The 18621-nt window shown below is 41.7% G+C and overlaps 1 protein-coding gene across 3 annotated transcripts in view; it reads right to left on the bottom strand.

The window, feature by feature from the left end:
* The window catches only part of TSHR (thyroid stimulating hormone receptor), a 163399-nt gene extending 145086 nt beyond the window's left edge, over positions 1-18313 (bottom strand). For all 3 annotated transcript variants that reach the window (XM_082619937.1, XM_082619938.1, XM_082619939.1), the window contains exons 1-2: positions 18054-18313; positions 17428-17749 (exon numbers count right to left, since the gene is read on the bottom strand). In XM_082619937.1, coding sequence (XP_082476063.1) covers positions 17428-17508 — 81 coding nt within the window. In that variant the 5' untranslated portion in view covers positions 17509-17749; positions 18054-18313. The remainder of the gene's footprint in view (positions 1-17427; positions 17750-18053) is intronic.
* Positions 18314-18621: the final 308 nt, after the last annotated feature.

Raw genomic sequence — 18621 nt, 5'->3', positions numbered from 1 at the left:
AGACACCCCCCCGCCCCCCTCCACCCCACTTATCAAGGCTGACCTGGCCACTATCACCATTGAAAGTCCAGCTAGTTGGCAACAGAAATCAACGTGGCATTATTACTTGATAGCACCACATGGCTGCTTGGTGACAATTTGACCACATTGAGCCCTTTCTTCCTAGAAGGGCCAGTGGTTTATTGTCATAATAGTAGACATTATCAGTAACTGTTCACCTTTCCTGCCTCTAGAGCCTCAACCAGCACCACTATTCAAGAGATTTCAAAGTGTCTGATCCACAGGCATAGAATCTCATATAATAGAGCATCTGACGATGAGACCTACTTCACAGAGAAGGAGATAGGGAGGTGAGTCCATATCAGGAGATCCACTGGTCATATCAAGTACCATATAATCTGGAAGCAATTGATTTTACTGAGCAATGGAATAGCCTGCAAAAGGCACAACTTGTAGGCAATATTCCACCGTGATGGGGTACCATTATGCAGGTTACACATTGAATCACAAACCTCTATTTGGATGTTTGATCTATTAGGAAGAAAAATCGGCCTGGGAACCAAGCAGCCGAAGCAGGAGTAGCCTCAGTTGCTTTATATCCAATGAGCCACTAAGGATCTTTGTGTTTCCCATCCCTACAATTCTAGGCTCTGCAGGGAACTTTAAACTATGACTGCTACCTAGGCATTTTGGACTCCTTATGTCCAGGGAATCAGCAGACTAAAGGAGGAGTTAATATCTTGGCAAGAGTAAGTGATCCTGATCAGCAGGAAGGGGTAGGGCTGCTGTTCCACAATGAGAGCAGAAGGGAATATGTGTGGAATTCAGCTGATCCATTTGGGCATATTGAAGTACTTGTTCCATTATGACTAAAATGGACACGGACAGCAACGTTGACCTGAGAAGGGTAGAGTTATTATGGGCTCAAACCCCTCAGGAATGACAGCTTGGATCAGACAACTAGATCCGTCATCAAGACCAGCTGAGGTGAAAGCTGAGTGTGAGGGGAATTTAGAATGGACAGTGGAAGAGTGAGACAATAAATACCAATTGTGATCCTGAGACCAACAGAGATCCAGTTGTGGAGGTGAGCACTCCGTTCAAGAAAGCATTTGCTATTAAGCTGTAGGGGTGCAGCTGACATTCTTAACTGGCTCAGTATCTCAGTATCTGCCCTCATTGTGCGATAGCAGCCCTACCTTAGATGACGATCAGAGAGCCACTTCGAGGCACCAGGCAATCAGAGTGTAAAGTGGAGGAATCCAAGGGAGATGGTCATCACTGCTACCAAAGGTTCAATCCAGGAAAGTTTCTAAAAATGTCCACTGAATTTTGCAACATAGATTGTTAGTCACTTAGGAAAAGAGATTTTTCAATTGAGTGGTGGGGGCAGAAGCCAGATTTCACTAAGCTAAAGAATGAATAGGAAGTAAAAACATCAAGAGAGCAACTTGAGAAAACTCTTTATGAATATTTAGCTGTGAGGGGAGGAAGGCAGGGAAGTAGGAGTGGTAGATGGACTAAGATGTGAGAACTATAGAGAGATTTTTTAATAAGATAGAGACTTGAGTGTGTTTGGAGAGCAGTGGAAAGGATCTGGGAGAGAAAGAGAGAGGAAAAAAAGTCTAGGGTGAAGAGACTAGGGAGCGTGGACACAGGTGGAGAGATTCCTCTTCCATTATTGTAAGAGTGGAGGAGGAAAGGATGGATGTGGATGCGGATGCTTTTAAATTAAGTATTTAGCTGTTGTTGCTTTGTTTTTACAGTCTAATTCCCTCAAGATCCCTATATGATACATCTGTGTTCCCCCAAATATTTGATAAAGCATAACCCCCCATATTCTTACTCTGCTGAATGAGAAAGATTGTCCTTGAATAATGAATAGCACCTTCTACACTTGAACAGTTACTTCCCTGGTCTACCCATCAGTTCTCTGAGGTAGGACAGAGCCATTCCTTGGTGTTCATTTAACAAACACAAAAAGTGAGACACAGAAAGATTAAGTGCCTTGCTAAAATGTTCATGACTTATTGAAGGTCTCCTGATTTATGACCTCCATTTCTATTTACCACTCTTACTATATAGAGTCCTGTCACATAGTCATATAATCATTTACTTGTTGCTCCTAGTCATATAATCATTTACTTATTGCTCCAGAAACTTCCATCCTCTACTCTTCACTATGACTTTTAGCTGACATGGCTTTAACCACAATATTTCCCTCTGTACTTTGCTGCTATTGAAACTGAAGACATTGGATATAATATAAAAAGAAAGCATAGCCCCTCCAAGTCACTCTATTTTTTTTTTTTTGGTCATGAGATAACATACTTTCTGTAAAGTACCCAGTTTCTTAAGAGTAGAAGGAATTCTTCATAAATACATTAGAACTCCTATTGTCACACAGAACTGAATCAGACAGAACCTTAATGGATTTTTCATGCTTTGTAGAGCACATTTCAGAGCTTCTGGCTTTGTTGTTTTAGATTCCAGGGATTGAGGATGGTTTTGAAATGGCAACTTGGTTATGCTACATAAGAAGGCCAGCCAAGCATTAAATAGGGGCATCTGGAGAGTTTGGAAATACTAACAAGCCTTTCAGCCAAACTCTGACACAGAACAGATAAACCCTTCCTAGAGATTTATGGGCCTTATTGGGACAGAGACCCTCCCAGCTAGAATTTCGGTCACTTTACCCTACTAACAGTAACTCCTCAGGCATGAATATCTCGGGAAGAAGATAAGAAATCTTGTAAATCTTTAAACTGTCCCTTTTGCACAGTGGACAAGTGTTTGCTCTTCTTAGTAAAGCTGTACAACCCTCAAGCCAAACAGCTGCTGAATGGTCCCTGCATGGAAGCTTGACCTCCCCGAGGCAATATAATACCCACATCAAGGGTTAAATCAGGCCATATCTCACAGGCTCTCAGACCCACTACTGCATTAGTGATAATAGTTAACCAGTGATCAAGGCTTTATTCTGGTTTATCAGGTATTTCACGTACATGCTACTAGCATAACCTCACGTGATCCTCATAACCACTCCATGATGTGGGTATAGCACAACTTACTAGCTTGTTCATCCTGTGAGTTGAGCAAATAGAGTCTTCCACACAGTGAGTTGATGGAAAGCTAGGATTTGACCATACAGCTTCTGCCTCCAAGTCCAGAGCGGGTTGGGAAGAAATAGCTGAGAAGTAAACTCTGGTAAACATAAGGGGAAGAATAATCTACTTCTCTCATTTAAACTTTTCTTATTCTTAGCAAATTTTCTTTATTGGCCTATTGGTTAAAAATTTTTAACGGAGATGGAAAGTATTATTAAAAGAAACACCATTACAAATGGGATACTGTTTGAGTTCTGTAGCTTCCCTATAACAAAGGGAAGTCCTTTGCATAAATATTGGCTCTTAAAAGGGTAAGAGTTATGGATAATGGCTCATGCATTGCTATTAAGTCACCTTTTTGTAGAAGTGTTGACTAAGATTGCTGTGGGATCCAGAAGGGATAAGAACGTGGTGTTCCTCAGCCAACTGGCTAGAAACACTCTCCCTCACAAGATGGGTATTCTTAAAACCTTTTGACATGGGAAAGTCATTTTGTAGCTCTAAGCCTCTGAGAATAAGTATGGACATTTTTGGTGTTCAGATTATTATATCTAAGGTGTAAGGTGTTTAGACAAGGAGTGGGGGTCCTTTTTATACTGGTGTGTTAGAAATGAACCTGTATGAAAAATCTTGAAAGTAAACAAAGCTTGGCCTTTTACATCTCCTTTTGCACTGTGCCACTCGTCTGATCACCCACATTCTTTCTATCCCTACAACGTGGATGAAATGTGAAAACATGAAGTAAAAGAAGCCAGACACAAAGGTCACGTATGTATGATTCCATTTATATAAAATGTCTAGAAAAGGTAAATCCATAGAGACAGAAAGCAGATTAATGGTTGCTAGGGGCTATGTGGAGAGGGGGAATGGGGAGAGACTGCTTAATCAGTACAGGATCTCCGTTAGAGATGATGAAAAGAGTTTGGAACTAGAGGTGATGGCTGTACAACACAATGAATGTACTAAATACTACTCAGTGGTGTACTGTATGAATTTCACATCAATTAAGAGAGGGCGGTGGGGAGTTATTTAGGAAGAGAACTACAGAATAGTAGAGAGAGCCTTGAATTTAGAGTTAGGACACCCGAGTTCGAATACCCTTTCACTTAAACTCGTTGTGACATAAAAGACAAGAGAGATGACATTTCTAGGTCTCAGATTCCTCATTTGAGTCAAACATCTACCTCACAGAGCTACCATGAGTCCTAAGTGAAATATCGTATGTGAAAACACATAGCATGGGGCTGGACACAGAGTTCACACACAGAACATAATTCAACAAAAGAAAATAACGTAACAGTGATAGGCTTTTTAAGGCAGTACACAGAACTCATTTAATTCCTATTATTGCTCAAACTGTTATGATGTAATAAAAGTAATTTGGATTAATAAACCATAGTAGATAAAAATCATGGCAATTTTCAGAAATCCAAACACTCTGAAGAACTAGATGTTTTTGAAACTCAAGTTTTCTGGCATCAAGGCATTAATTTAACCCTAAAAATTACTGTTATGGCAAATTCTTCACTCTAATACTGCTTGACCTACATCAAGAGATACTCTATTTCATTAATTTAAGATGCACATTTTTGGAAAAAAAACTTTAATATCTCTGAGACCAGGAGTCTATTGATTGAAAGGGAGGCTGGATCACCCTAAGGAAATTTCTACAATGCCACCCTACAGGTGATGTTCAACAACCAGGTGGACAAGATGACCCATTCTATGGTGCAGTGAACATGAATGAAATGGGCATGGTGACAGGGACTGAAGCCAAACGTGGGCTCCTTTTCATCAAAGCTAGTCAAGATACTGCCTCTGTAAAATCCCAACCTGCCAACAGCAGAACCCTATGCTGCAACCTTGATAAGATAAATTTCCCCAGAAAACAGCCAGCCATTTGGTGGCAGTTTGGTTACACTGGACTCTTTCCGCCCTGTAGAAAATAGTGATTCATTTTAAAAAGAATTTTTACTTTAGATTTCGGTTTGCCTTCCCTGACCTCAACACATTCACCAGAACCACTATTCAAGGGCTTATAAAATGCTTGATCTACCAGTAGGAAATCCTGCACAATACCGCAACAAGCAACTTGTGCAACAGTGCAATACAACACTCAACCAAGAGACACATTTCATGACAGAGAAGGCACAACAAAGGGTGCATGACCACCATATCCACTAGTCCTACCATGTACCTCATCGTGCAGAAGCAGACTGCCTAATAAAATGAGGGACTAACCCGTTAAAGGCTCAGCTAAGGTTCCAACTTGGAGACTAAGTCCTGCAGGGTTGGGGATCTGATCTAATGAAGTATACACACTGAACCAATAGCCATTGTATGCTATTATGTTCTTTACAGCTAGAATACTTCGGTCTGAGTACCTAGGGGAGTTGGTAGGATTGGCCCTTCTCACCATCACCACAGTGACCTACTTCCAGAACTTGAACTTCTCAATTCCTGCCAGATTAGAGGTCCTAGTTCCTGGATGGACAGATAACTTCCACAAAGTAAAACACAGGGGGCCTGATGCTATAATAACCACCTGGTCATTTGGGCTCCTTGTACCAGTGGATGAATAGGAAAATAAAGGAGTTTCTTTACTGATGGGAATAATAGAACCAGGAGAAGCTGGTGTGGCTGCTACACATTAGCAGCTGCAAGGAGTATGTCTAGAACCCAGGAATTTCACTGGGACATACCTTGGTTCTTCTGTGGCCAGTGATAATGGTGAATGAGAAAATGGGGCGACTATAGTTGAAAAGGGCAAGGCAACTAAGGGTTTAGAACACTTGCAGGTGCAAGTCTGGGTCCTACCACTAGGCAATCACCCCAGCCAGTCAAAGTGCTGTCCGAAGGAGAAAGAAATCTAGAATTGGAGTTGCAGAGAGATGATAACTGTCAATTACAAACTTGGGATCAAACACAACAGAGAAGACTTTAGCTCATGTCAGAAACTCTCCTGCATTATGTCTTTGCAAAGACTGCATCTCGAAGGGAGTGGCAGATTGGACTTGTATCCTCCTCTCTCTCAGGAAAGAAGTAAGGGCATATCATTCGTACAAAACTGCAGATCATGTATTTTCGTATGGGAGAAGGATATAATGGAAATCTTGGGCAGATTCTGAGTGGTGCAAAGAGTGAACTACATTGGAGATCTCTTATACCTCACTTGAGATCCTCTCAGCCTTAGGTGTCTCCTATTCTAGCCATTCCGCAGCCACCGGTTCATGCGGAAGCCAGCTGGCTTCACCCAGGTCCACCCTGACAGTGCTGCATCTCAGCCCTGCATCATGCTCCTCTCACCTTCCACCCCGGGGCTTTTCTGTTAATATCTGGAAACTCTTTTATCATCCATGCATAAGAAACCCAGAAGGTTGGTGAGTTAACACCCTGACCTATGCGGGGTATTTTATTTTCATGCGATTTTTCTTGTGGAGGGGTGATTAAAAATCCTTACTAGCGATATTTCCATCTCAGGCCTTGGCACTCATTTCTGATGCCTGGAATGCTTTCCTCCAGATCAGATATTTGCTGAGTTATACCCTACTGAGTGACGTCTTCCTTGATGATTAAATTCTAAATTAGATGCCCTAACCCCAGAACTTCTGGCCACCCTTAATTTATTCTTTTTTTCAGTATTCTGTATCATCTTCTAACATTCTGTGTATTTTGCATAATTTAAGCAAATATATGCAACATGAAGCTGTAGATTTGTAAGTTGATGTTATTGTTCAATTTTATATTCTAATGTTTAGAAGAGTAGCTGTCATAAAATACACAATATTTGTGGAATTGATTAGTTAATTCAGTAAAAATAAGTGGGAATATGGAGACACTGATTATGAGAGTGTAGTAACTTGCAACATTTCATGCAGTTAGTACATATTACTTTGCCCATCAGAACATTGATTAAATCATTGAACAGGACTGATAAGATGGGTTTTCTCATCATGGGACAAAGTGGTTTCCCTGTAAGTAATAAAGCCACTATTTGGCCACTGTCTGTTTTCATTACTTGGTATAAATTGAATATAAAAAAGAAATTAAAAGTATTGAACCGTTACTGTTTTAAAAAACAACATAATAGGACCAAACAAACTAATTATAACACCACAGAGCCTACAGAGAGTACTTAAATATAATTGACTGAATATTTTTGGCTTTATTAACTAATTTAAAAAATTCATCAAATTGCCAAAAAAAAATCCTTACTAGCTTATCTCATTCAGAAAACAAATATTTATTTATTTTTACACACACACACACACACACACACACACACAAATACCTTATAATGATCTATAAAGTAAACATGATCTATAACTTCTCTGATGTCATTTCCAACAGCTCTTTCTGCTCCAGCTACATTTCTCTCTTGTTACTTCTTAAACATATTATGCGTGTTCTTCTCCTGTCCCCCCAACTCTGGGTCTTTGCATTTACTCAGAATCACCCCCCACCCAGACACCAGCCTGGCTTAGTTTTTTTATATCCTTCAGGTCTTTATCCAAATGTCACCTTCTCAGTGGGGTCTTCTCTGACCATTTAAAATGCAACTTCCAGCATTCCTTCTCCCACTTCCTTTATTCTTCTCCATTATACTTATCACATTCTATGTGTTTTCCTTATTTATTTATTAATTTATTTTCGGTGGCTGTTTCCCCTGCTAGAATGTAAGGTCAAGGAGGTCATTTATTATATATCTCCAATGCCTAGAATGGTATTTACATTTAATAGGTGATCAATGAATATTTATTGAAAAAAGAAAGAAGAAAAGAAGGAAGAATAACTAACTAGAACAAAATGCCATCTATCTAGAGGTAAGATTTCTGGTCATCTCAAATCTCTGGACCATGGTCATGAAGCCAGAAATAATTGAAAAAGGTGTTGAGAAGGAAACAGAGCAGTCACCCAGCCCACTAAGGACTCGTCACAGAAAAGCCCCTCACTGACACCCTCCTTTTAGAACCTATTTATTCTCAAGTCCACATCCTTCACCCAAAGTTAGCCTTCTAGTTTCCCAGCTCACAAAAAGATTGAAATAACAAAATATAAAGTGACCTGGCAATAAGAAGAGACAATTTCAGTCCTCTAACTGGAGTTGAGTAATTACGATAACACACGGGTGTGGGTAAAATTAAGCTAATGCTTGCCAAATATAAACCAAGAGCTTCATGTATCATATAAATACAGAGATTGTGTTTTTGAAAGAAAAACTGGGACACAGTGAGCTCTTCCAAGGTGCAAAAGGGGTGTGGGGAGCTTAGTTAAGATGATGATGAAATATTTGAATTTCTGGACTATTGTGATGGTGCAAAACCTACGCCATATTTACATGTCACTATGTTAAGAGAGTATTATTTATAAGATGCTTTAAAAATCACAAATGCCTGCTCTGTAATTTTAAGAAAAGAATCTGTTTTGAACATTTTCAGGACACCCTGAATGATCTAAAGGATTCATACAAGAATGAAGCAAAGTAAGTAGTGTCTGACATCTAAATGGAACCCTTTAGAATCCAATTTGTAGCTTTGAACAAATGGGACCATTTTGCCCATACTTGAAATTTTCTTCAATGATTTTTTAATTGCAGGAATGAAGGGCTAAAGAGTAATGAACCACACTGACCAGCTTCAGTGAAAATGGAAACAGGGTCAGTGTGGAGGAGTTAATGCCAGACATGAGGCATTAGACACTTGCAAAATCTGTTTTTAAACTATTGGCTTGAAGAATAGCCACATTTAGTGAACTTCTGTGTGAAAAGCCTATTCAAAGGACAGGCTAAGTGTGAGGCATAGAAAAGTAACGATACTAATGTGTTCAGGAGAAAATATATCACATTCAACGATCAAGACATTTTTTGTTGTTAAAATATGTTTTAGCATTCGTTGTAGTAAAATTAAAATGTTTATAATAAAAAGAATTATAGGTGATACCAAATGTATACTTACAGTTACACAAAAATGCCAAATTATGCCAAAACAGAATTTCTTTGGAGGTCAAGAAACCTCCGAAGATTTTCATTGAAAAATCTGAGAAGAATTATAGACTCTCTCAGCAATGCCCTAATGTTCTTGTATACAAATTTTTACATTATCACAGATTTCCAGGAGGCCAACCACAGACCCCTAGGAAGCCCATGAACTTCTGGTTAATAAATCTTTTTTTTTAAATTTTTATTGGAGTATGGCTAATGTTGCGTTAGCCTCCACTGCACAACAAAATGAATCAGCCATACACATATAGATATTCCCTCCCTTTTGGACTTCACTCCCATTTAGGTTACCACAGTGCAACAGGTAGAGTTCCCTGTGCTATACAGTATGTTCCCATCAGTTGTCTATTTTATACATAGTATCAATAATGCATATGTGTCAATCCCAGTCTCCCAATTCCTCCTACCCCACCCCTTTCCCCTTTGGTATCCATACATTTGTCCTCTACTTCTGCTTTGCAAATAAGATCATCTATACCATTTTTCTAGATTCCACATATATGCGTTATTATATGATATTTGCTTTTCTCTTTCTGACTTAGTTCACTCTGTATGACACACTCTAGGTCCATCCACGTCTCTACAAATGACCCAATTTCGTTCCTTTTTATGGCTGAGTAATATTCCATTGTATATATGTACCACATATTCTTTATCCATTCCTCTGTTGATGGATATTTAGGTTGCTTCCATGTCCTGGCTATTGTAAATAGTGCTGCTATGAACATTGCTGTGCATGTGTTTTTTTGAATTATGGTTTTCTCTGGGAATAAATCTTAACCTGAAGGGTAAAAAACATACCTTGTACAACCAAGAAACATTAAAATAATCAAATAGATCATTTTAATTTCTCAGCTCTGGAGGGGAAAAAGCTATTTCAATTAATTGACTGATAAATTCAGGTAAAGTTCACTCATTTAACAACACATTTTAAGTAGTGTGAATTTGTTTTTTATGTTTACTACTTTATCAGAGCTGATATAAGAAGACAGTCTTAGACCCAGGGACAGGTGACATAACCAGCCATTCTGGACCCAGGTGTCTGAGAACAGGACTGAATAGGCTTGGCCTCTGCAGAGCTGGTCTGATCATGGGGCTCTTACACACAGCACTGCTTCCCAAACTAATTATTCACTGGTCTCCTTCAGTGCCTGCCATTCCGTGCATCAAGGCACTTCTGTGGATCAAGTGACGGGGATATTCAAATACAGAGATGCATTAACCTGAAGGTACAAGGAAATAACTCCAGGAAGGTATACAAGAAGCCACATGAAAAACAAATACGTGATGGAAAAGAATTTAAAATTTTAGTAATTTTTTGGAAGTTAAATTTAAAAAATAAACCAAAGACTTTGAAGGAATGTCCTGCTTGCCCTGGATTCCTTCTGAGTGTCCCAGCTATCCCAGGGGCCCTACTCCACTTCCTCTTGCTGAGGAGCCCTACATGTGGGAAGTTTAGAAAGCACTGGGGTAGTTAATGTCTTGGGGGTGGCAGTTCAAAGGATCTTCATCAACAGGTCTTTTGTAATATGAACAAACAATGAGAGATGTGGATGTCACTTCAGTATCTAAAGAACTAGTGTTCCAGATAGCCAGGAAAAATAAGAAACAAAGCAGAATTCCATCCGTCTTAACAGGGCAATAAAACTAAAGGACTTTGAAAAAGAATTATAGAAGGGTGCAAAGAACCCAATGGGATAACATTAGAGTGCCTCTGGAGACATTCATTCATGCGTTTGTTCATCTATTAAACAAATACTCACTGACTATCGATTACATACCAGGCCTTTTCTGGACACTGGGGATACATAACTGAACAAAACAGACAAACAATAACAACAACAAACAAAACAAAAATCTTGCCCTTGTGGAGATTATATTCTTGTGGAGAAAGACGTAAACAAGAAACATAAAAACAAGCAAATTACTTAGATACTGGAAGGTGACAAGTGTTATGGATTAAAAAATGTTTTAAAGCAGGAGTGTTAAATTTTTTTTTTTTTGCGGTACGCGGGCCTCTCACTGTTGTGGCCTCTCCCGTTGTGGAGCACAGGCTCCGGACACGCAGGCTCAGCAGCCATGGCTCACGGGCCCAGCCGCTCCGTGGCATGTGGGGTCTTCCTGGACCGGGGCACGAACCCGCGTCCCCTGCATCAGTAGGCGGACTCTCAACCACTGCGCCACCAGGGAAGCCCTACATTTATTACTTTAATGAGTCAAATATTTGTTTTTAAAACCAGTTACCCTCAAAAGCCTTCTTTGGACATAAAAGCTGCCCCCATTGACATCAGAATTCACTTTGACCTGTATTGTATTATGAAGAAAGTATGTAGTACATATTTTGTTGCCCATCAATATCTTTGTCCCAAGTGAATTAATCAAACCCTTCTGCATTTAAGTTAGAATTCTCCAAAGTTCTTCAAACGAGCAGTTCCATCTCCTAGAACAATGCTTCCTCACCCTCCATGAAACGCTTATACCCAAATTCTACTGGTTCAGGATACAGTTCAAAGCCTTCTTTGAACCCCAGTCAAAGCTAGCCCCCACCCCCCGCCCATTTCCACCAAGTATACTCTCAGCACACTTACACAATTCTAATTACATGTTTATGGGATTATTGGATTAATATTCAGCTTCCACACTAGACTGTGAGATCCCTGAGGACAGGGACATGTTGGCAACATTCTCCACCAAATCCATAGCTTAGCACAGTGTCTGGAATATAGCCAGTGCTTAATAAACATTTACAGAATGAAAGAAGTGATGAGCCATGTGGAGGGCATATGGCCCCTCTTTGGTGGGAAATTCCCCATTGTGTGTAATATTAGAAGGACACTGTTCTGAATCTCCTACTGCTGACAGCAAAAGTGATAGAGGGAGACCTCTTCCCTCTTCCTACCCCCAGCAGCTAGGACACAGCAGGTAACCTACACCAGATAATCAGTTGCTTTCACATAGGATATCATTCTCTGGCTGGAGATTCAAAGAGGCAGGGACAATCGAGAAATTACTTATGGCAGCACACAGATAGTCCAGCAGCTATACAACTGGGTGCCCAGCACCACAGATGTCCTGTGGCTGTGATCATGGTATTGTCCATGAGTTGTCCCAACCAGATGGTTGGGGGTAGTTCCAACTTCCTGCCTGCTGTGGGCCTTGGCCTATTTTCAAAGCCTGGTTCTACAATGATTCTGTAAATTATATGTAATTCTTTCAAAATATTTCTTTTCTCCTTAATCTAGACACAGCGGGTTTTCTGTTACTTACCAATGAAAACCTTGACTGATACACACACACACATACTCACACAGAATAACAGAGAATAAATCACGGAGCCTGGAAGTGTGAAGTGAAGCTGCCTTTATAAGACACAAAGTATTGGTCCATGTTTGGACAGCATATGGGTGCTGAAGCAGAGGGCTTCTCTTTAGGTTGAAGCCAAATGTTATTCGGGTTATGACCGCTAATTGTAACTGAAGTAATTGCGAAATGTAGAATTAATCCACATTTCCCTAAGTGTAAAACAGGTGTGATTTGGAGATACTTGAGATTATTTTAGGTGGAATGCCCACATGGCATTAAATAATATTGAATCACACAGTGAGAAACTGATTCCCTTTTCCATTGTCCTTCAGTCCTTCTGACACCACCAAGGATTGGTGGATTGATATCTCTTTGATATTTCTTGAACACTTATTAAACTTCCTTTATAACAAAGAGAAGGCAGCCTCAGGCTCAGAACATTCACAGACAATAGTCTAGAGCTAGAATAGAATTACATTTATGTTTTAATTGTATTTAGTTTTCTAGTTACCTCCTATTTAGAGCAAGGCATGCTAATTTTCCATTTATAGTCACAATATAAGCCTTCTAAACAGATTTCTTTTAGTTAAAGAAGTGAGTCAACCTAAAAATAATGAGTAAATAATAGCACAGGTAGAACACAGATAAAGCAAAAATCCTGAAGATGGTGAGTTACCATCTTCAGTTTAGAAGACACAGGACAAGCCATCAATTAGAGACACAGATACAGAATGCAAATGACTAAAAACTGAAGCAAAATCCAGAACCCAAAAACAATAGCTACAACTACTTCAGAAACATTTCTGAAGGCACACAAGTGCGTGATGGACAAACTACTACTTCACTGAAGCCCTAGACTCTGGAAGGCGGGGGATGGAGAGGGTGGAGGCAATGATTGTCACCATCATAAAACAAAAAGCAGGTGGGTAAAAGGACAAGGCAAGGTAAGGCAGCACTTTCTTGAGGAAGAATCCACACAAATCCAGAACAGCCGTCTAACCTCATCTACCTCCTCATTCAGAGAAGGGATGGTCTCATACATAGAAGTAGCAAATGGCAACTCTCTGAATGAGAGTGATGGGCCAATCTTGTTATCCTTGGTGTTAAGGTAATATGATCTATAATTATACATGAAAACTTAAATTTTATTCTTCTTGCTTCATTAACGTTCCCTTAAATCAGTAATTCTCAATTGGAAGGAGCAATTTTTTCAGACTACTTGTATATCAAAGATTCTAGAATGTTCCACCAGGGAGTAGGGATACTAGCTCTCCCTCACTTCTCACCTAGTCAGAACCACTGTTATAAAGAGAGTGTATCATGCCCATTTGGAGGGGGGAAGTGGAAGAAAAGATTCAGAACCACTGTTTCAGTGGGAGCCATAAACAGTATAACTCCCACCCAGCCCATGCGACAGGGGTATGGGTGGTGAAGAAAGAGGCAATCTCTTTACCTTTCAGCGCCATACTATGTGGATAGAAGGTAAGGGTTAGGGAAAATTGCACCATAGTAATTTGTAAAATGGCTAGGCAGTGGTTAAACAGCATCTGTATTTGGAAAAGGGGTTACCGCTCGGAACAGGTTTTTAATGACAAGGATCTGGTTTGCTCCAGCAGGGAAGGTCTTGTACGATAGATGTAGTCTTTCTTTTCCTCCCTCCGTCCCAATCCTCCCTCCCAATTTCTTCTTTCCCTCCTTCTTTCTTTCCTTGTTTTATTTTCCTCTTACCCTCCCATTTTCCGAGTTACTGCATATTTCTAGGGACAACAGCCCCCAAGGTTATCTGTGGCTCATTGGACATCACTACCTTTCAAACTTTTTTCTCCAAAGCCTCACGACCATACTGGGGAAGAGCTGGCAGGGTGAGACCCATTTTCTTCTGAAAGCAGGGTGTTCAGGGTGCAGCTCTGCAGTATTTCACATCCTGGCAGTACCACTTACAAGCTGTGTGACATTGAGCAAATAGCTTCATTTCTGTTGTGCCTAAGTTTTCTCATCTATAAAATGAGAGTAATACAATCGTCTACTCGATTGGATCTTGTGAGGATTCAATGGGTGAGGTGGTATAAAGTACTGAGAACAGGAATAAGCACAGTATGATTGTTCGCTTTACATATTTGACTTCTCTCATAAGCTTTCCTTTCACAGAAGAGTTCTACTGCCCCCAAAAGATTTGAAAATCATTCTGCTACTTTTGCCCAGGGCTGTGGTCATTGTTCAAATTAGCACGCTCTTTAATCTATACTTTTCACCAATTTTCTCTTCTCTATCTCAGGATAACTTCATTCTTCAGAATAGCTCCCCTCCTGCCCTCCCTCTCCCCATCTTCCCACTGTTTTCAAGGTCAGATTCTCCCCACTACTGTCTTTATCCAGTGATTCAGTGGCTTCCTTCAGACTATTCTCACTGCATCACAGGCATCAGAAAGAACCTAATGGAACCCTCCCTTTTACCCTGAAGGAAACTTGGGTCCTGCCACATAAATTATCTCACCTAATTTCACAGTTAGTGAGAGAGGGGGGGAGAGATGTGTATCCTGACTCTGATTTCATTGCTCTTTCTCTGACATTACCTGTCTCCTCATCACTTGGTGGAACTATATACAGAATGATTCCAACTTCCCTTCCACTGCCAGAGCCACATTTCTCTTCAATGACTCTTGAAGTTCTGCTCCCTTTAAAGAAGTCTCTGAAGTCGTGATTTCTCTGGCCTCCTTTCTCCCCACACACAGCGGACGATCTGAGACCAGCATATTTGTTTGTTCTTTCATTCACCTAACAAGCTTTTTTTTGAGCATCAAAGTAGGTCCAGGGTTGAATGACAGGGTCCCTGTGTTAGAGAAGCTCACGTCCTGCTTAGACAGGCACTCAAAGAAATATCAAGTTACAGAAAAGCTGTGTGTAAGGACTAGGACAGGGTGAATGCACAGAATGTTGTGGAGAATGTAGCTCACCCAGCCTAGGGGTCATGGGCCAGGAGAGGCTTCCTGAAGGAGTTGACACCTGATCTGGACCTTGGAGTAGGCATTAGCCAGATGAAGAAAAGGGAAAAGTCACTTTAGGCAGAGGGAAGAGAATGTGGAAGGGAAGGCATAGGCAGTTAGTTGTGAGAGCAAAGAACTTTGGGAAAAGTGCCAGAAATTCTGTTCAGTAGGAGTGAAAAGTGTGACAGAGTAGGAGCCATGAGGTTTGAAAGACTGGACTAGGTCTTAAAGGATCTTGTAGGTTGTACAAAAGAGTTTTATCATGGGAGACATGGGGAGTCAATGTACAAAAGAGTTTTATCATGGGAGACATGGGGAGTCAATCAAGAGGATAAGAACGTATTTTATTCTGTAGTGGCAGCATGGAGACCTTCATTGCTGCACGCAGGCTTTCTCTAGTTGTGGCAAGCGGGGGCTGCTCTTCGTTCTGGTGTGTGGGCTTCTCACTGCGGTGGCTTCTCTTGTTGTGGAGCACAGGCTGTAAGCATGCAGGCTTCAGTAGCTGTGGCTTGCGGGTTCTAGAGCGCAGGCTCAGTAGCTGTGGTGCACAGGCTTAGTTGCTCTGCAACATGTGGGATCTTCCCGGAACAGGGCTCGAACCCGTGTCCCCTGTATTGGCAGGCGGATTCTTAACCACTGCTCCACCAGGGAAGCCCGAGAATGAATGTTATTCACTGGATGCTTTTGCACTAATTGACCCAGGTGAGATAAGAAACTGAGATATCGCAGCATAGAAATACACACCTGTGTCCGAAATGTTCATAACCCACTGTTGAATGTCCCTATGAGCTGAATTCTTGAGGAAATCTTAAATACAACTTCACCATTGCTTTTCACTTACCTACATTTTCTTTAATAACCTGAGCTTTTGTACCTTAACTGGGTTTAACCAGTTAAGTAAATAGTAAAACCAGATTGTCTTACTATTCTTTCCTACTGTTCTATTTCTAATCATCCAAGAAAGCCTTCTTCCCTTGTTTACAATTATACTTTCAATCGTTGATTTCAATGTCTGTTAAGGAACAGATGTGCACAAAACTCATTTAACAGCAAGTTTCTAATCTGGTAACATTTAACATGCAGATAAAAATGTACTTTATGAAATTTCATCTCTTTATACCTCTACCATGCCAAACCCAAAAGAGATTTTTGGATGCACTACATCAGTGGGTATCTCACATTTGAGTAAATAACTCAGATACTTCATAAAAAGTGAGCTCCAGACAAAATATAAAGGATATTCAGTTGACCGTCCATCTGGGCAGGTTTCATATCTGCAGATTCAACCAACACTGGATTGAAAATATTCGGGGGAACAAAATTCCAGAAGGTTCCAAAAAGCATAACCTGGATTTACCCCACACTGGCAACTATTTACATAGCATTTACATTGTATTAGGTATTATAAGTAATTTAGAGATGATCTAAAGTATACAGGAGGATGTGCATAGGTGATATGCAAATGCTATACTTGAGCATCCTCGGATTTTAGTGTACACAGGGGTCCTGGAACCAATCCCCCATGCATACCGAGGGACGACTGTATTTTTAAAAGAGCCCTGATTAAATTTTTGTCAACTGTTTGATGAACCAAGAGACCTGCTAAGATAATTTCCCATCTAGAAAGATTAAAAGTTGAACCCCCCCCTTTTTTTTTTGCAATTTTCATCACCCAAAATAAGCTCAAAGGGATCCGTTTTTGAGTTGCTATTAATCTTATTTACATCTTAAGTAAAATTAAGATTCAGCCAGGGCTGGGAGTAGGCAAAGTGCAGAACAGCAGCTCTTTAGAAAGAACAACTCTCACTTTTCATCTTGTACTAAAATTTCGTTACTTTTTCTGTGTTATGAGTAACTCGAGCGTCAGCAATCCCACGTTTGGTCGATGGAGTTTTTACTCATTGCGCGCGCGCGCACACACACACACGCACACACACGCACACACAACCCTCTCAAGCTCTTTTTGTGCACTCCATCCACCTTTTCTAGCTGACTTTGGCCCCTGAGTCCTCCCCTCTCCTCTCCCAGGTACTCACAGGGTCTGCGTACTGGGCGGTAAGCTGGGGATGCGGTGGATATCCTTGCAGGTGACTCTGAAGTTGTCCTCCTGGTGGCATTTGCAGGGCGGAGAAGGACACCCTTTCCCCCTCAGGCTCCTGGGCAGGACAAGAAGCAGCGCCAGCTGCAGCAAGGGCGTCGGTTTCATTGTCCTCGGGGCTCCAAGGCTATGTGTTCATCCTCCACTATCGCCTCATTCTCAGCCCTTTGCGCCTCGGGTTCCCTCAGGCTGCAGGAGAGCGGGAGGGGTGGGAGGAAGGAGAAATCGATGGGGTCGTGACTTCAGCACCAAAGAGGAGGCTGGAGAGGGAACAGAAGAGGCTCTCAAGTGCTCCGTTTCCCTAGGCAACCCTCCACCCAAACAAGCTTACGTACTTCACTTTACTTGCCCCATGCCACTCCCGTCTGTTGCCTGACAATCAGCGCCGGTCCGGGCTGTCCCCTCTGCTCTCCAACCTGCCTCGCGCGCCCCTCCCATTACTTCCCTCCAAAGCCTAGTTCAGACGCCCCCTCCTTTCCTTGGCTCTAAACCCAATGGGCCACCTCTTCCCATGGGTGGGTAGCCTCCCTAAAGCGCCGCCTGTCGGGATCCACCCGCACGCACCCTCTATCCAGAGAAAGTTGCAGCGGAAAGGACCGACCCGGGGCGAACGCCGGGGCCGCAGAACTTCAGCTCCTCCTGGCCTAGGACGCCTCTGCCGAGGATCGGAGGCGGGCACACGTGGCTTGCCAGCCCAAGGTGCGGCCGAGGCCGGGACGCGACACCCACGGGGGCATCCTCACGGCTCCCCAACTTCAGCGCAAACCCGGACCACTGGGGGCGCGCAGCCACTAGCGCAGAAATTGCCGCGGGGAGCCGTCTGGCGGCGTTCGGCGGCGTCCGGCTCTCAAGGCAGCGCGCGGACTCGGCGAGGCAGGCCAGGAACTGGGCTCTGGCGCCACCTGCCGGGGGAACCGGGAACGGCAGAAACTGTTCGAGTGCCTTGAAAGGAACTCTTGAATCGAGCTTTGCTCTACGTAGTTGAAGTCGACCTGTAAATTCTGGTCTGGCCAGGAATATTATCGAGCCGTATATCCCCCAAGAAGATGGGAAGAAGAAGAATACTTAAGGGGCACACTATTGTCTACTCATCATCCTTCACACAGTAGCCAAGAAGATAATTTAAAATAAA

Source organism: Mesoplodon mirus (genome assembly GCF_964341445.2).
Source record: "Mesoplodon mirus genome assembly, chromosome: 4".
Taxonomy (NCBI): Eukaryota; Metazoa; Chordata; class Mammalia; order Artiodactyla; family Ziphiidae; genus Mesoplodon; species Mesoplodon mirus.
Note: the sequence above shows the minus strand (reverse complement) of the source record. Positions and strands in the feature narration are given on the sequence as shown.